General features: G+C 37.0%; 1 protein-coding gene across 1 annotated transcript; it reads left to right on the plus strand.

Moving 5' to 3' along the window:
- The first annotated feature begins 7624 nt into the window (after window positions 1–7624).
- Window positions 7625–13909, plus strand: LOC113283482 (probable E3 ubiquitin ligase SUD1). The gene is made up of 10 exons (XM_026532760.1): window positions 7625–7918; window positions 8073–8240; window positions 8550–8734; window positions 8898–9166; window positions 10761–11154; window positions 11229–11813; window positions 12277–12504; window positions 12608–12915; window positions 13021–13117; window positions 13329–13909. Exons 5-8 carry the CDS (start codon window positions 11125–11127, stop codon window positions 12680–12682), a joined length of 918 nt encoding a protein of 305 aa, XP_026388545.1. The 5' UTR covers window positions 7625–7918; window positions 8073–8240; window positions 8550–8734; window positions 8898–9166; window positions 10761–11124; the 3' UTR covers window positions 12683–12915; window positions 13021–13117; window positions 13329–13909.
- Window positions 13910–15458: the final 1549 nt, after the last annotated feature.

Below are 15458 nucleotides of genomic sequence, written 5' to 3' on the forward strand. Positions count from 1 at the left end.
TTTTTTCTTGTTCATATGGCTTGGCAGATCTTGTGCCATCTGTTAGTGTATTCCCTCGTTTTTTCCTTGTAGCCAATTGCCAGCGAAAAGAGCTTATCCATTCTGGTGTTAACAGCCTTGTTGTACATGTAAGTTCTTAAGAACTTTTCTGCGAGTTGATCGTAGGAGTGGATGGAGTCCGACGGCAAATTATCAAACCAAGACAATGCCGATCCCTTCAGACTTGATGGGAAGTATCTACAGAGTACGGCGTCGTTCTGACTCCATCTGGCTAAGACACGGTTATAATACCGAATATGTGCGGCGGGATCACTGGATCCGTCATAGCATTCAAAGGTCGGGACAGGGCACTTCAGCGGAATAGGGGTGTTGGCCAGGCGATGAGTTAGGGGCGTGAAGTTAGCCTCTCTCATGACCTCCTTTAACCTTCCCCCGTCTTGTCTAGTTTTTAACTGCCTGATCTCGGCCATCATTTCATCACGCATCTCTTCCATCGCGCGGTGGTGCCCTACGCTCTTCTGCTCGTGATAGTCTGACTCTGCGTCATTATAATCCGGGTCGGATGCACTACTTCCCCTAGACGCGTCTCCATTAGCTGCTACGATGACTCTTCGGTCTCGATTAGGTTCTAGTGCCTTTGAATTTGCTTCATCAAGTTGTTGGCTGGTCTTCGTGATTAGGGCAATCCGGTCTTTTAAATCTTGGTTTTCTCTGGCCAGCAAAGCTACAGCATCTGCCTAAACCTGCTGGCTCTTCTTCAATTCTTCAAGCTCAGCCATCAATCGATGTGATTGGTTTGACCCCTGATTGGGAGTCTCAGCTCGTGCTACTACGGCCATGGTGCCGCCCTCTTCTACGGTCTGCACTAAAGGCGGTAGAGGTTCAGCTTCGATTGTTGGCATTTCCAAATCGGGCTGAGTGTCCATCTGCGGTGTTAGAACCGCCGTTACAGTTTGATTCTGATCGTTTGTTGATGGCATTCCGAAGGTTGGCGGGTGCGCAGGTTGATGTGTTCTGGATTCATCCACCCTTTCTTTTGGTTGATGAAATTGATTCGTAGCAAAAGTTTTGCTGGCTTCTGCAGCCTTCGGGGCCGCCGTAGCCGTACTGTACTTTGTCGCCGCTGCTCTGAGAGCCGCGGCTGCAACGGAGTTAGCGTTCATAGGCGAAGTGATTTCCGCAGTATCCTGCCTCTGACTAGTCATTTTGGCTTTGTCTCCTTTCTACTTGCTTCGGGTGATGACCGGGGTTGTCCTTGGTGCTTCCTTTGACGAGGCTTTGGATTTTCCTGCTTCCTGCATCTTTTCCATCGTGGGTCCTTTTGTCGCTTTCTTTACTCAGATCCGTTTTCTTTGTGGTTCAGCACGAAGGCCTACATCCACGGGGTTGTCGTTTCACTATGCATTAGATGATTACAGAGGTAGTCGAATGACTTTGGAGTTTCCATAGGTCTGTGAATTGTACAAAGATAAACTTACACTTACAATACTTCTCTCTCTCCTCCTCTCTCTCCTTTTTTCCGACCCCCTCTCTCTTGGTAGAGAGGGGGTATTTATAGGATTAGAGTGTGGGACCCGTTTCTGTGGGCCGTTGGAACCTTATCTTCTTGTGCTTTGTGTCCATCACGCGGAGGTCTTCGTTCATTGCTTGACCACGCAGAGTCATCCTCGTTCGTTCCACGGGTTGATCGACACGTATACTGCTCAGAGTGTTTAATGCGGGTAGTTGAGACGCATGCTCGTGTCAGACAAGTGTCTTCTGCCCCTGTCACGTCCATGTCAGTCAACCTTCTCTTCACCGTTGATCTTGGCTTCTTTTGGGGATGAGATAAAGTAACTCTTCGGGAGTTATTTAGTGCTCCGCAGTACATCGTGTTTTTGGTACATCTTTTAACTTCTGCCCTTGGATTTGTTCGTGCATAGATCTGACGTCGACGGGATGGGCTTCTTGGCTGTGGGCGTGTGTCATCATATTTTGATGACTTGGTCCGCATGCTCTCCACGTATCTTCCTACATACACGTGTTTGATGATGTAATATGTACACACAATTATCTTATATCATTAATGCAAATCCCAGCTAATTAGAGTATCATTAATGAAAGAAATGTAAAATATGTGGATACAGATAAAGTTTACCAACATAAATTATAGATTCCACAAAATTAAGGAGAAAATATATACTGCCATATATATTTTCCAGAAAATATTCCTTCATTAATTTGTTAGCTATAATTTATATGGAGGCTATATAAACAAGGCCTAGTTCCATATGTAGAATCAAATTCGAAGATGGGTACCTGGAGAAGCCATGGCAATATAAGTTTGTTATTGTTTCTAATGTTTTCGATTCTGGTTACAAAGGGTTCATCAAAATGGCTTAATTGGGTGACCGTTCATGTACAAAATGATATCGAAGGAGATAATGTTGCCTTAGATATGCACTGCAGGTCCAATGATGATGATCTAGGTCAAAGGACGCTCCATCAAGGTCAGGAATGGCATTGGAAATTTCGTATAGCTTATTTTTCCACCACACATTTTTGGTGTGATTTTCGTTGGTACGATAATCAAGATCAACGTTGGTATAGTGGCACTTTTACTGTTTACCGTGCATCTCTCGGGAGACACAAATACAAAGATTTTTGTGCTAGCAATTGCCCGTATTCTGCTCGTCGAGATGGATTTTATTTGTATCGCCGCGATATGGAAGACTGGCAGAAAAGAGATGAATGGCATGCTGAATGAAATTTCCTATCAATCCCATTTGTTCCGTAAATGTCTTTCTGAGTGAAGTTTGATTCGATTGATAAAATCATCTGAATCTTACTCTTACTAGCTAGTGTCTAGCAAGTGTTAATGATGAGAATAAGACAAATTATTAAAATGAATGTTATTATTATTATTATTGTTAATTTTTTGTTATTGGAATTTTTTTTTTCTTGTTATTAAAAGAAATCATTTTGGCTAAAAATTTATGATCTGTGTGTGAAAACCACCTTTACACACCTAACCTGGAAAAAGGGATAAGGGTGTCTAAACTAGGTAACATTCGAATCATTTTCCTCGTAAACTAAAATCAAAATCAAACAACATCAATCAATCGATTCTAACTCCGACATTACTATGTTGTCTATCCACATTGTATTACTATGTTGTATTAATTACTATCTTCCAGAGTTACTATGTAGTAAATATACACTATGAAGAGGATGTTTGGTAATATTAAAGGGTGTTAGTCGTGGGAGATTTCAATGTATTTCAATAGAGTTGGAAAATCCCCTGTTAGTCGTGGGGAATTTGTCAAAATCTTTTAAAATCTCTGTTAGTGCTGAGAGATTTCTAGGGAGTTTCTAAAACTACCTCATAATCCCTTAAACTCCCTTGTTAGTGGTGAGAGATTTGATTAGAATCTCTTAAACTCCCTGTTAAAACACTAGAGTTATAGGGAGTTTACAATTTGGGGGAATTTGAGGGAGTTTCATGATGTTTTTGTGCTTGGACCAAATCTCTCAAAAAAACAAAAAATTTCTGGGAAGTTAGGGTTAAACTCCCTAAATTGTCTAGACTCTCATACATTCCCTCTAAATTTCTAGGGATTTAAATACATTAAAATCTCTCAAATTCTCCCACGACTAACCCTTAGAGCTGTGGCTATTAAAAGTATACATTTCTAAACCATTCAATGTAAAATCCCACCAAGCTTATGCAATTCCGAGCTAATGAATATCTTATATCACTAATGAGAGAAATGTAATTAAAATTTTGGTTAGGACTAGTGATAAATATATGGTATTTAATTGGATACACTCATATATATATATATATATATATATATATATACCAACATAGGTTACAGATGCCACAATATTCGGTCAGAAATAATGAGAATACACATACTTGTTAGCTGTAATTTATATCGAGGCTTGTGTGTATATATAGAGAGGACCTAGCTCCTCATGTACTAGCAGAAGCCATGGGAGTATACGTTTGTAATTGTTGCTCATGTACAAAGGGTCATCAAAGTTCCTTAAATGGTGACCGTTCATGTACAAAATGATATCGAAGGATATGAGGTTGCGTTAGATATGCACTCCAGGTCCAATGATGATGATCTAGGTCAAAAGACACTCCATCAAGGTAACGAATGGCATTGGCATTTTCTTCTAGTTATCGGTTTTACATATTTTTGGTGTAACGTTCGTTGGTACGATAATAAAAATCATCGTTTGTACGTTGGCATTTTTGTTTTTTACATGCAAATTTCTTAAAAGACAATTACAAATATTTTAGTGCTAGTAATTGCACATAGTTTGTTCGTCGAGATGGATTTTATTTGCATCGTCGTGATAGACAAGAGTGGCAGAAAAGAGCTGAATGACATGAAAGAGTTGAATGGCATGCTGAATCAAGAGAATAAATCCCATTTTGTTTCGTAAATGTCATGCTGAGTGAAATTTGAATCGATTGATAAAATCATCTAAATATTACTCTCAAGTTACTAACTACCGTCTAATAAGTATTAATGATGAGAATAAGACAAGTTTTTAAAATAAATATTATTATAATTATTAATTTTGTTTATTTATTGGAATTCACTTCTTTTTTTCTTATTTTTCTATTAAAAGAAATCGCTTTATAACTGAACAATTTTCTTAGCAGTGTCATTATTGGAAAATATACAATTTTAATAATCTCAGAGGTCAAGGAAATACAACCCCATTTTTGACTGAATAATTTTTGGATATATGTGAAAATAACCTTGAGTCCCATTTTTCGACAAAGTAATTCTTGGATTTATATGTGAAAATAAGGCCTATAAAATACGTTTGGGCCGCCTATCTATTTCTTCGCCTAACCTCATTTAAAAGTACTAAGTTACCCTTGTTATTATAGTTCAATCCCAATTAAATTTTATCCTTCTAAATTTTCAAAACCTATCTTTTTTTTTTGAAGCATACATTGAATAAAAGGCTTAAATTGTTATTACACTGGGAAATTGGATCCCCTAGAGTCACTTAAAATAATGTGATTGATGCAAGATGGGGTTGCATGGTCCCATATCGTAGTCGATAAGTATCCTGCTTGGCTTCCGTCCGCGGCGAAGTTTGCTAGACCGTCTGCCGCTTGGTTTCCTTCCCGATATGATTCAAAACCTATCTAATCGTTTGGAAACTAAAACCAAAACCAAACTACATCTATTGATTTAAAGGAAAATTTATTGATCTTTCAAAAAAAAACAAATTTCAAACTACACATCGTCAATTACAACCCTTTATAATTAACTATACCAGTAATGTGTTTATAATCCACTCAATGGGTGATTTGCAGAGCCGATTCTACATCTAGAAAGGCTTTACGTCTAGAAATCCCAAGTGCAAAACTTTTTGTAGGGCCAATTATAATGTCGATTTTCATAACAATAGTAAACAAAACGTGTCAATAATTATTTAACTTGAGAAGTTATAGATTGTGATGCACTAAAAAAATACATAAAATGGGTTATTTGTCCAAAATAAATAGTTTTCCGGTTCACATGGACGAGTAAACTTTCATCATGAGTTAAATGAACATGAAATATTTTTATGTGAAACAGACAAACATGCCCTTAGAACAAATATCTTCTTTGTTATCCTACCATCGTCTTTCCTTTTTCCTCAACCATCTCCAAAAAGAAAAGACCAGCAGTTCACACCCTAGTTAGCAATTCGGGATTCGGCAAACGTACGGAACGTCAAACGTACGAGTATTATACGGTTTTGTAAAATCCAGATTCGGTCAAAAATTCGGTCAACGGGACGTGATTCGTTAGTAATTCGGAACGGCATACGTACGTGTATAATTCGATTTATAAATGTGAGTTCGGCTCTGAAAATTCGGTATCTATATATAACAAATAATTTGTATTTATAAGGTCATAGACCAATTTTTATGCATATGTGTGAGTTATTTAAAGAAAAAATAAACTTAATATGATGATATTAATAATATATACAACATTAGTTATCCAAGAGGACGTCGTATGGTGGTTTAGATGCTTGGTTAGTGAGTTTGAGATCTCTCTCACCTTCACCTTCAAATCTCTTCAGTCGTTTTTGTTTCATAAAAATTACAACACGTCTAATATTCGGTCGTGTATGCTCGGGAGGCAGTAAAGCCCAAAAAATGGGATCTTTGAAAAGTAAAAGCTAAAGAATTTATGGCGAATTAAGCGGACGTATCATTCGGGATACGTAAAATTCGTGAACGGTTCGCGAATAATCCGGGAATGCCACATAATACGCGACTTGGGTTCGGAGTTGCAAACGTACGCGAATAAGACGGTAAAATTCGTGATACGGAAAAATTCGTGAATGATTCGCGAATCATTCGCGAACTTACTAACTAGGGTTCACACCACCGCCTTTCTTTCTCCTCCGTCTTTCAACATCACGATTATTGGAATCGGTTTTTCCACCTTCTGCTTACCAACGACGAAATCAATAGTATCATCGTCTTTGTAGTTGAAAATGGAGACACCATCGGTAGAATTGGTTTCTCCGTCTTCTGCAAACAACGACACCAACTTCATCATGGAAGATTTGTGGCCTAATTAGGGTTTGAGATGATCAATTTCACAAAATGTCTTCTAGAAATCGTAAGTTCCAAAACCCTAACTTTGTTTTGAATTTATTTTCAAAATTACATGATTAATTTTTGAATTGTAAGTACCTGGGTGTAACTTGGTTATTTTTGTTTATTTTAGTATAAATTGGTGTGAAAATTAGGTTGTTGTTGTAATGAATCTGAAAATTAGGTATATTTGAAGTACCTGTCGATATTCTAATTCAACTTTACTGAAAATTAGGTTGTTGTTGTAATGAATTTGTATTGGATGAAACTGGTTTGCATTGGGTTGTTGTATTGGATTGTTAGCTGTATTGAATGAAATTGTATTTTGATGGTTGGTTGTATTGGATGAAACTGGTTTGCATCTGGTTGTTGTAATGATGTAACTGGTTATCTGTATTACATGAAACTGGTTTTCATTTAAGATAGGATGTAACTGGTTTTCATTTAGATTTAAGTTAGGATGTATCTAGTTTACATCTATTGGCGGTCCTAATTTTAATGATTAGGTCGTAATGAAAATGTATTTGATGAAACTGGTTTCACATATACACTAAGATGTATATCCTTGTTTACATTTTTTTTGTTTGAATTCTTTTCATCTTAGTGTATACTCTGATACATTCAAACTGGTTTCATTATGTGTTTCCACCAGATGAAACTAGTATCATCACGTATTTCCATTGGATGACAACATAGCTTTTTGTTCGTTAGCGCTAGATGAAACTGGTTTCATCTTGTGTAGTCAATGGATGAAACTGGTTTCATCATGTATTTCCATTGGATGAAACATGTTTTTTTGTTGGTTACAACTAGATGAAACTGGTTTCGTCTTGTGTTTCCATTGGATGAAATCTTTGTACGTCATGTGTTATTACTGGATGAAATTGGTTTCATCATGTGTTGGCATTGGATGAGCCTGGTTTCATCCATGTTTCATTATCTGTTAACGTTTGTGGTTGTATATTTTTTTTATAAAATAAAAACTAAATCAAGGATTCTCCGGTCCTGATAATGTTGAGGTATAATTTCTGCGCATAAGCAAAGTTGTGGGAAGAAAATAGTCAATGTCTTTTTATTCTCCGGTCTCTTCGGATAGAAAATTTCTGGGAAAGAGATTTAGAGAATAGCAGCTTTAGAAGCCAGTACCGTTAACATCCGCCTGATTCTAACACCATTATTCATTTTGAATTTGTTCTCTGTTAGAATTCGTTTTCCAGTTTTTTCTTTCTCATCAACATGAAGTTGCATGATTTGGCAAGGAAATACAAGGAAGAATCTCGTGGTTATGATCCAACCAAATTTACCCAAGTGAGAACAGTTTTACTAATTGATATTTATGTGTTGGTTTTATGAAATTATTAGGGTTTTCTTAAATTTTAACCTAGTCATAAACTTTCAACTGCTGCTAATTTTGATTATAATCAAACACAAATTTATCAATCAATTTTGTTTATGGATGCAGAAATGGTGAATGTTTTTATGATGATGACGAGGGTGAATGGAGTGAGCTGTCCTCATCTGTGAAGACTGTTATAAAACATGCCAAAATCTTAGAGGATGTGAAGAAAAAAACCAAACATCTCAAGAACAAGAACGGATACACAATCAAATTTTCATCAGCACAGTGGTGGTAACAATTTCAACTTTTTTCTTGTTCATATGATTTTGTATTTTGTGAAATACTCAACAAACTCTTAGTGAAGTCGCTAGAGAGGTTTACATGCCTTTTCAAAAGTTGGCAAAGGATCCCTGCTTCATTCATCAAAAACAAACACTGTTCATTGGATTTAATACTACCATCTGTAGATGGAGTCTTCAGAGTCCATTTGCTTTGTCAAGTCCATTGCTTGCAATTTGCTTGGCTATTTATGAAATAATACTGGTTAGTCGATATCCTCTACTTTATTTTGTTCCTCACCTGTTTGTGATGAATTTGCAGATGAAGAGAAAACTAACATGGATAGTGAAGATAGAGCTTCAGAGGAGAATATAGCAACTGAGAGGAAGATAAAGGAGAAGCGCAAATCACAGGAGGATGGGGTCGAATCAGAGCAGAGCAACGGTATTGAAACTGCCATTGAAGTGAAGAAGAAAAAGGATTCCATAAGCAAAAGTGATGTTTAAGTAAGTTATCATAAAAATGTCTTTATTTTCTCTGTTGGTAAGTTAGCTATAGAGAGGTGTTTTTGGCTAGTGTTGCCACCTACTACATGTGAACCACATTTATTCTTCTTATTTCTGTTAGCTATGGCACGTAACATTTAACCAAGTTCTTTCCAAATTGCAGGGTATCTAACCCATTCTCTGAGATTCCTGTAGCCATGCTTCTGCTCCAGATTTTCCTTGGTTTATGGTATTGAACTGCGGGAAACAGTTGAAGCTCTTCTCCATCAACAGATAACTGCATTTTCCCAGGATCTTGGCTTAAGTGGTTTCTCGTGTTCTAAACCCGAGGACATTGGTGGGCCGGAGATGTGGAAAGGCAGCAGGACAGACTGCGTGATGGACTCATTAATTGTTGCTCAAGAGCCAAAAAAATATTTGCACCTCTAATGGGTAAGTGATTTCAAGTATGTGATCTTTGTTTATGAGTTTGAGTAGCAGTAGAAAATTTTAATTTTTATCATAAACACGTGTGAATCATCATTAGTCGCCTTTTAAAGAGTCATAGCAACTCGCAGTGGAAACGTGTCCCTGGAAGGTGCTCCTCGAATTGGTAGTGATGTAGGTACAATTGGGGATTCATGAATAATGAGGACATAGACAATTGTTAAAACAGTGATTCAATGTACAATTGTTAAAAATAGTTCCTTTGCTGACTTAATTGGTACCCCAAAGTTTGAAACTGAATATATTCTTTTTGGCACCATATCTCTATAAGATCAAATTTTTCGGTCATGTTGCTGGTGTAACTGATAGACTATGAAGCCCATTGTATATACCTGTTAGGATCTCGCAGTAATCATATCACTTTTCCATTCTCAGTCTGCTGTTGGAAATGTTAATAATAAAATTTTAAAAGAGCAGAAAATACACTGTCTACGAGAATTCTATCCAAGATACTGTTGCTCCTGTTCAGTTCATCTTTGATAATCGTATCCCTACCGCATTCTAATCTCCCAGTAACTCATGGCATCAAGTGCAACGGTAATGTACTCGTGGACAGTGTATTTGCTGCTCTTTTCCTTAGATCTCCATGCCTTCTTTATTGGAAATGTTTCCATCTGGACTTCTTTCACTGGAGCAAGATACATCACGGAGCAGTTTAAAAGAGGGAAAGGGCATCTACGGTTCAGGGATATCTGCAAGTCGTTTTGTATCATTGTAGTGGTTCTGTTCTATTGTCACTTTGGGTATGGGACTGATGCCATAGAGATATTTGCGGTATCTTTCTCAGCATTTTTTGAAGCGGGCGAATTCTCTGTCTTCCCTGCGTTTTACCAGGATGGATAGTTCCCTTGCTTGGGTTTTCGCTAACAGTGAACTCAACTTGGGTAGCCTATGTGACCACAATTGAACTGGGTTCCTGTGCCAAAAGATCTCTTGTTTGGATCACCAACCTTCACAATTCTATCCAAGATGACCATTATTTTGGTTTTGGGGTGCAAAATTTTGGTGAAGCAGCAATAGGGTGCGAAAATGAGATTGGTAAGTTTGTGATATGGCTAATGTGCCAGATACATCATTATTATATGCAAAGTTGTTTTGTTAATAGGGGCAACTTTGAGAGATAATCAAGTTATTAAATTGCCTTCTTACACTGTGAAATATGCTCCACAGTGTTGCTTGTAAATATTCAGAAAACAGTTGCAGAATTAGTTTTGCTTCTCAATTTGAAGTTGTTTACAATTGATCTCATTGTAATTCTGGAGAGTGGAATCTGGACCAGTTTCCGTTCGGAAATCGGAAACCAACTTGTTTGATATGGAAACAGATGGCAGACTTCAAATTCACAAACACACCAACTTGGTCAATATCTCTCTCCAGGGGAACCACCAATGGGCTAACCACAATCTCCTTGTAGCCTTCAAGTTCAATCGAGTCTTAACCAGGGGCTGGACCACAATTGAAGGAAATAAAAAAAAACAATTCCAAATAAAAAGCAGAACAGAAAAGACAAATTACTGACACTCTGAATTTTCTTGTACAGACGCGCCCCTACTAACAGAAGGAAAGAAAATGGTGGGAGGGGGAATGAATTTCAGGGAAAATGGGGTTTTTTTTTTTTCTACAAAAAGCTCTTCTCCTCACACACACCAGTAGACTAGTAGTGAAGGAAGAAGAAATTATCAGGGAGAGACTCTGGAGTCAAAGAGAGAGTGAAAATGAGAAGAAGTTTAGAAGAAACCAGAGAAAAAGAGATACTAGAAGATGATGATGATGATGAAGAAGAAGAAGAGGAACAGATTTGTAGAATTTGTCACAACCCTGGTGATTCTAGAAACCCACTTAAGTATCCTTGATCTTGTTCTGGGAGTATCAGATTTGTTCACTCTAAATGTCTCCTCCGCTGGATGAAGCAGCGCCTCACTCTTAAATGCGAGGTTTCACTCTTTCTCTTTTCTTTCATTCAATTTCTTGGTTCGGGTTTATAGTTTTTATTGTGTTTGGTTTGCAGGTGTGTAATCATAAATATCCTATGCATCGTGTTTATGCTGAAAACACTCCAACAAGATTACCTCTCAGAGAGTTTGTGAGCGGGATTCCAATGCAAGCATGTCGTATTGTGCGCCTCTGTGTCCGGATTTGTGTTTTGGTTCTAAACCAACTCCTTATGCTACCATATATCTCGTTTTGGATATGGTGTTTGAGTTTAGCAAATGGCTTTATTGAAGGAATACGAGTATTACTTCACAGTCATACGTCTCCTTCGTCATTTCTGATGATGGACTGGTTCTATGTCCTTCTAATTGGCAATATTGTCTTATTATTTATCATGTGGTTAAGTGGCTTTGGCCAGCAATTTGTTGTAGCTCCACAACAAGGTAATAGGAATCATAATGCTGAAGAAATTGGTGAAGATGCTGGGGTGGAACAGCAAGCTATTGCTGGTGTAAAAGATGCAGATCTTGTCGAATTGTTGTTAACAGTGTTGATAGCTCTTCTTCGATGTTTTCGTGAACTGATTATTAGTATCTTCAGGCTTGCTGTTCATGATCCTGCAAGTAGGACTTTTATTTATCTGTTCACGTGTACCGCATATGTAAGTTCCATTCCTTTATTTTACCATTTCTATTTACATTAGTACCAAGAGTATTAGCTTCCAAGTGGCTAAACAATTACTGCTAAGATGTTTTCATCATAAGTTAAGCATATGCCATTTAGTACAAAAATGGATATATCTACTTCCAGTTGTAGCAATCACAAACTATTGCTGGTTTAGTATGCGAGCTTCTATCATCTTTGTTGTGATGGACATTGATAATAGAAGTACATGGTTTTATATCACTGTGATCTAAGTATATGGTCTCACTTTCTCTTTCTTTTTCGCTTATTTCAGTATGAACCTTTTTCTGCATCCATCAAACATGTTAGCAATTTGTTGCAGGACAACTAGAATACTTATGTGAATTTCTTAGACTGTTCGCCCGTCTTTTGTTTAAGGATTTATTACATTATAATTCTAAAATCATACTCTCTCTCGCTTTCTCTTTCTCTCTTTGCAGTTTTCGCTTAGCAATAGTGTGCAGCATGTGCTGACAGTGGTGGGGCTCATAGGACAAATTATCCTGCTTTGTCTTTCATGGCTTTTCTTTGCAGCTTCATCGATTTTCACGCCATCTATAAAGTCAGCAATCTATATAGAAAACAACTCACTGAAGAATGCATCACCTGTCATTACAAATTCGTCTGCTGAGATTCAGAATCATAGCCTGCTTTCATGTGCTATAGAGGTGCTTTCTGAAACCTTTACCCTAAACAGTACTGTACCACCACTTTTAGTTTACCCAAGCTCAGGCATGTATGATGTTATTACTCTTGCTACTGGATATGCAGTCGCTGTGCCTTTGGTCATCTTTATCCTTGGTGTCCCTAGAAGAAATATTGCATCAAAGATACATTACCATATGAGGAAACTCCTGACTGCAATGACAAATCCATTCTTTCTGATAATTCATCTTGGGGTTCTTCCTTTGGTGTATGGTTGGTGGTTAGATGTGTGTACCATCACGGTGCTTGGGAGGTCAATTTCTGATAGGGTAGAATTCTTTTCAGAATACCCTTTATTTAGCTCTTTAATGCATTGGGCGATAGGAATCATGTACCTGTTTCAGATACACATTTCAACTAGCCATGTTCAAAGGGTATTATTCTTTAGCCCTTCTAATGAAATTGACATTTTCATTGTGTAATCACTAGTTTCTTGTGTGCCTTTCTTAGTGATATATTACATTTGACTACTTGTTCAGGTTCCGCGCAATGAAGTTCTATACTTTTTTCACGATTTAGCAGAAGCAATTCACATCATTTTACGTGGACTTACCAGTGACGTGCGAGTTCAAGCTAGTAAATTTCTGTTATCCATTGGTGGCGTTAATGGCATTTTGATAGTATGCCTAGTATATTTACCAGTTATACTGACCATGCGATTAGCATCAGCTATCTTCCCTCTGCATATTTCGCAAGTTGCCACCTACTACTTGTGAACCACATTTCTACTTGTTATTTTTGTTAGCTATGACAAGGAACAATTAACCAGGGTCTTTCCAAATTGCAGGGTATCTGACCCATTCACTGAGATTCCTGTGGTCATGCTCCTGCTCCAGATTTGCTTACATTATGCAATTGAACTGCGGGAAACTGTTGAAGCTCTTTTCCGTAAATGGGTTACTCCAGTTTGCTGCGTTCTTAGCTTAGTTGGTTTCTTGTGTTCTAGACCTGAGGACATTGGTGGGCAGGAGGATGTGAAAGTGGAAAGGCAGCAAGACAGACTGCATGTCTTGAAGCTTCCAAGGCGTTGGATGCTGCAGGAAATATTGATCCCAATCATTATGAATCTATTGATGTTTCTTTGTCCTCGCTACTTGGCAAGATGGATAGTAAACTCAACTGTCGATCTGTTTACTCGGGTAGCCTATGTGACCACAATTGTAGTGTCTTCCTGTGCCAAAATATTTCCTGTTTGGATCACCACCCTTCACAATTCTATCCGAGCTAATGAATATCTTACTCCCTCCGTCCTAAATTATTAGTCTGTTTTGACTAAGTCAAGATATTAAGGAGACCGAAGGAGTGTATAAAATTACCCCTATTAAATGGTATATTTTTACTAAAATTAATAGGAATATATGGAGTATGTAAGAAAAATACATTGGTAATTATAATATATATAGAAATATTTAAATAAAAGATTAAAATAAAAATCTTTATGGATTGATTTAGCAGTTTTGTTTCCTATTGAGAAAGATATCATTTAATATTTAGATTGGTGATATTTAAAATAATTTTATAATTGTAAAAGTTTGAAGGATATATTTGAGAGTTTGACTAAAAAATATGACTATAAACAGAAACTGGACATTATTTTAGGACACACGAAAATAGAATAGAGGACAAAAATTTTAGGACAGAGGGAGTATATCACTAATGAGAGAAATGTAATTAAAATTTTGGTTAGGACTAGTGATAAATATATGGTATTTAATTGGATACACTCATATATATATATATAGATACCAATATAGGTTATAGATGCCACAATATTCGGTCAGAAATAATGAGAATGCACGTACTTGTTAGCTGTAATTTATATCCAGGCTTGTGTGTATATATAGAGAGGACCTAGCTCCTCATGTACTAGCAGAAGCCATGGGAGTATACGTTTGTAATTGTTGCTCATGTACAAAGGGTCATCAAAGTTCCTTAAATGGTGACCGTTCATGTACAAAATGATATCGAAGGATATGAGGTTGCGTTAGATATGCACTCCAGGTCCAATGATGTAATATGTACACACAATTATCTTATATCATTAATGCAAATCCCAACTAATTAGAGTATCATTAATGAAAGAAATGTAAAATATGTGAATACAGATAAAGTTTACCAACATAAATTATAGATTCCACAAAATTAAGGAGAAAATATATACTGCCATATATATTTTCCATATATATTTTCCAGAAAATATTCCTTCATTAATTTGTTAGCTATAATTTATATGGAGGCTATATAAACAAGGCCTAGTTCCATATGTAGAATCAAATTCGAAGATGGGTACCTGGAGAAATCATGGCAATATAAGTTTGTTATTGTTGCTAATGTTTTCGATTCTGGTTACAAAGGGTTCATCAAAATGGCTTAATTGGGTGACCGTTCATGTACAAAATGATATCGAAGGAGATAATGTTGCCTTAGATATGCACTGCAGGTCCAATGATGATGATCTAGGTCAAAGGACGCTCCATCAAGGTCAGGAATGGCATTGGAAATTTCGTATAGCTTATTTTTCCACCACACATTTTTGGTGTGATTTTCGTTGGTACGATAATCAAGATCAACGTTGGTATAGTGGCACTTTTACTGTTTACCGTGCATCTCTCGGGAGACACAAATACAAAGATTTTTGTGCTAGCAATTGCCCGTATTCTGCTCGTCGAGATGGATTTTATTTGTATCGCCGCGATATGGAAGACTGGCAGAAAAGAGATGAATGGCATGCTGAATGAAATTTCCTATCAATCCCATTTGTTCCGTAAATGTCTTTCTGAGTGAAGTTTGATTCGATTGATAAAATCATCTGAATCTTACTCTTACTAGCTAGTGTCTAGCAAGTGTTAATGATGAGAATAAGACAAATTATTAAAATGAATGTTATTATTATTATTATTGTTAATTTTTTGTTTAT

Source organism: Papaver somniferum, chromosome 1 (genome assembly GCF_003573695.1).
Source record: "Papaver somniferum cultivar HN1 chromosome 1, ASM357369v1, whole genome shotgun sequence".
Lineage (NCBI taxonomy): Eukaryota > Viridiplantae > Streptophyta > Magnoliopsida > Ranunculales > Papaveraceae > Papaver > Papaver somniferum.

Excerpts from the sequence above, each read along its gene's own strand:
- LOC113283482 (XM_026532760.1), top strand. The coding sequence starts at position 11,125 with ATGAAGCAGCGCCTCACTCTTAAATGCGAG. Across the intron at positions 11,814-12,276 it reads TGTTCACGTGTACCGCATAT|TTTTCGCTTAGCAATAGTGT; the intron begins GTAAGTTCCATT and ends CTCTCTTTGCAG. Across the intron at positions 12,505-12,607 it reads TGCTTTCATGTGCTATAGAG|TCGCTGTGCCTTTGGTCATC; the intron begins GTGCTTTCTGAA and ends CTGGATATGCAG.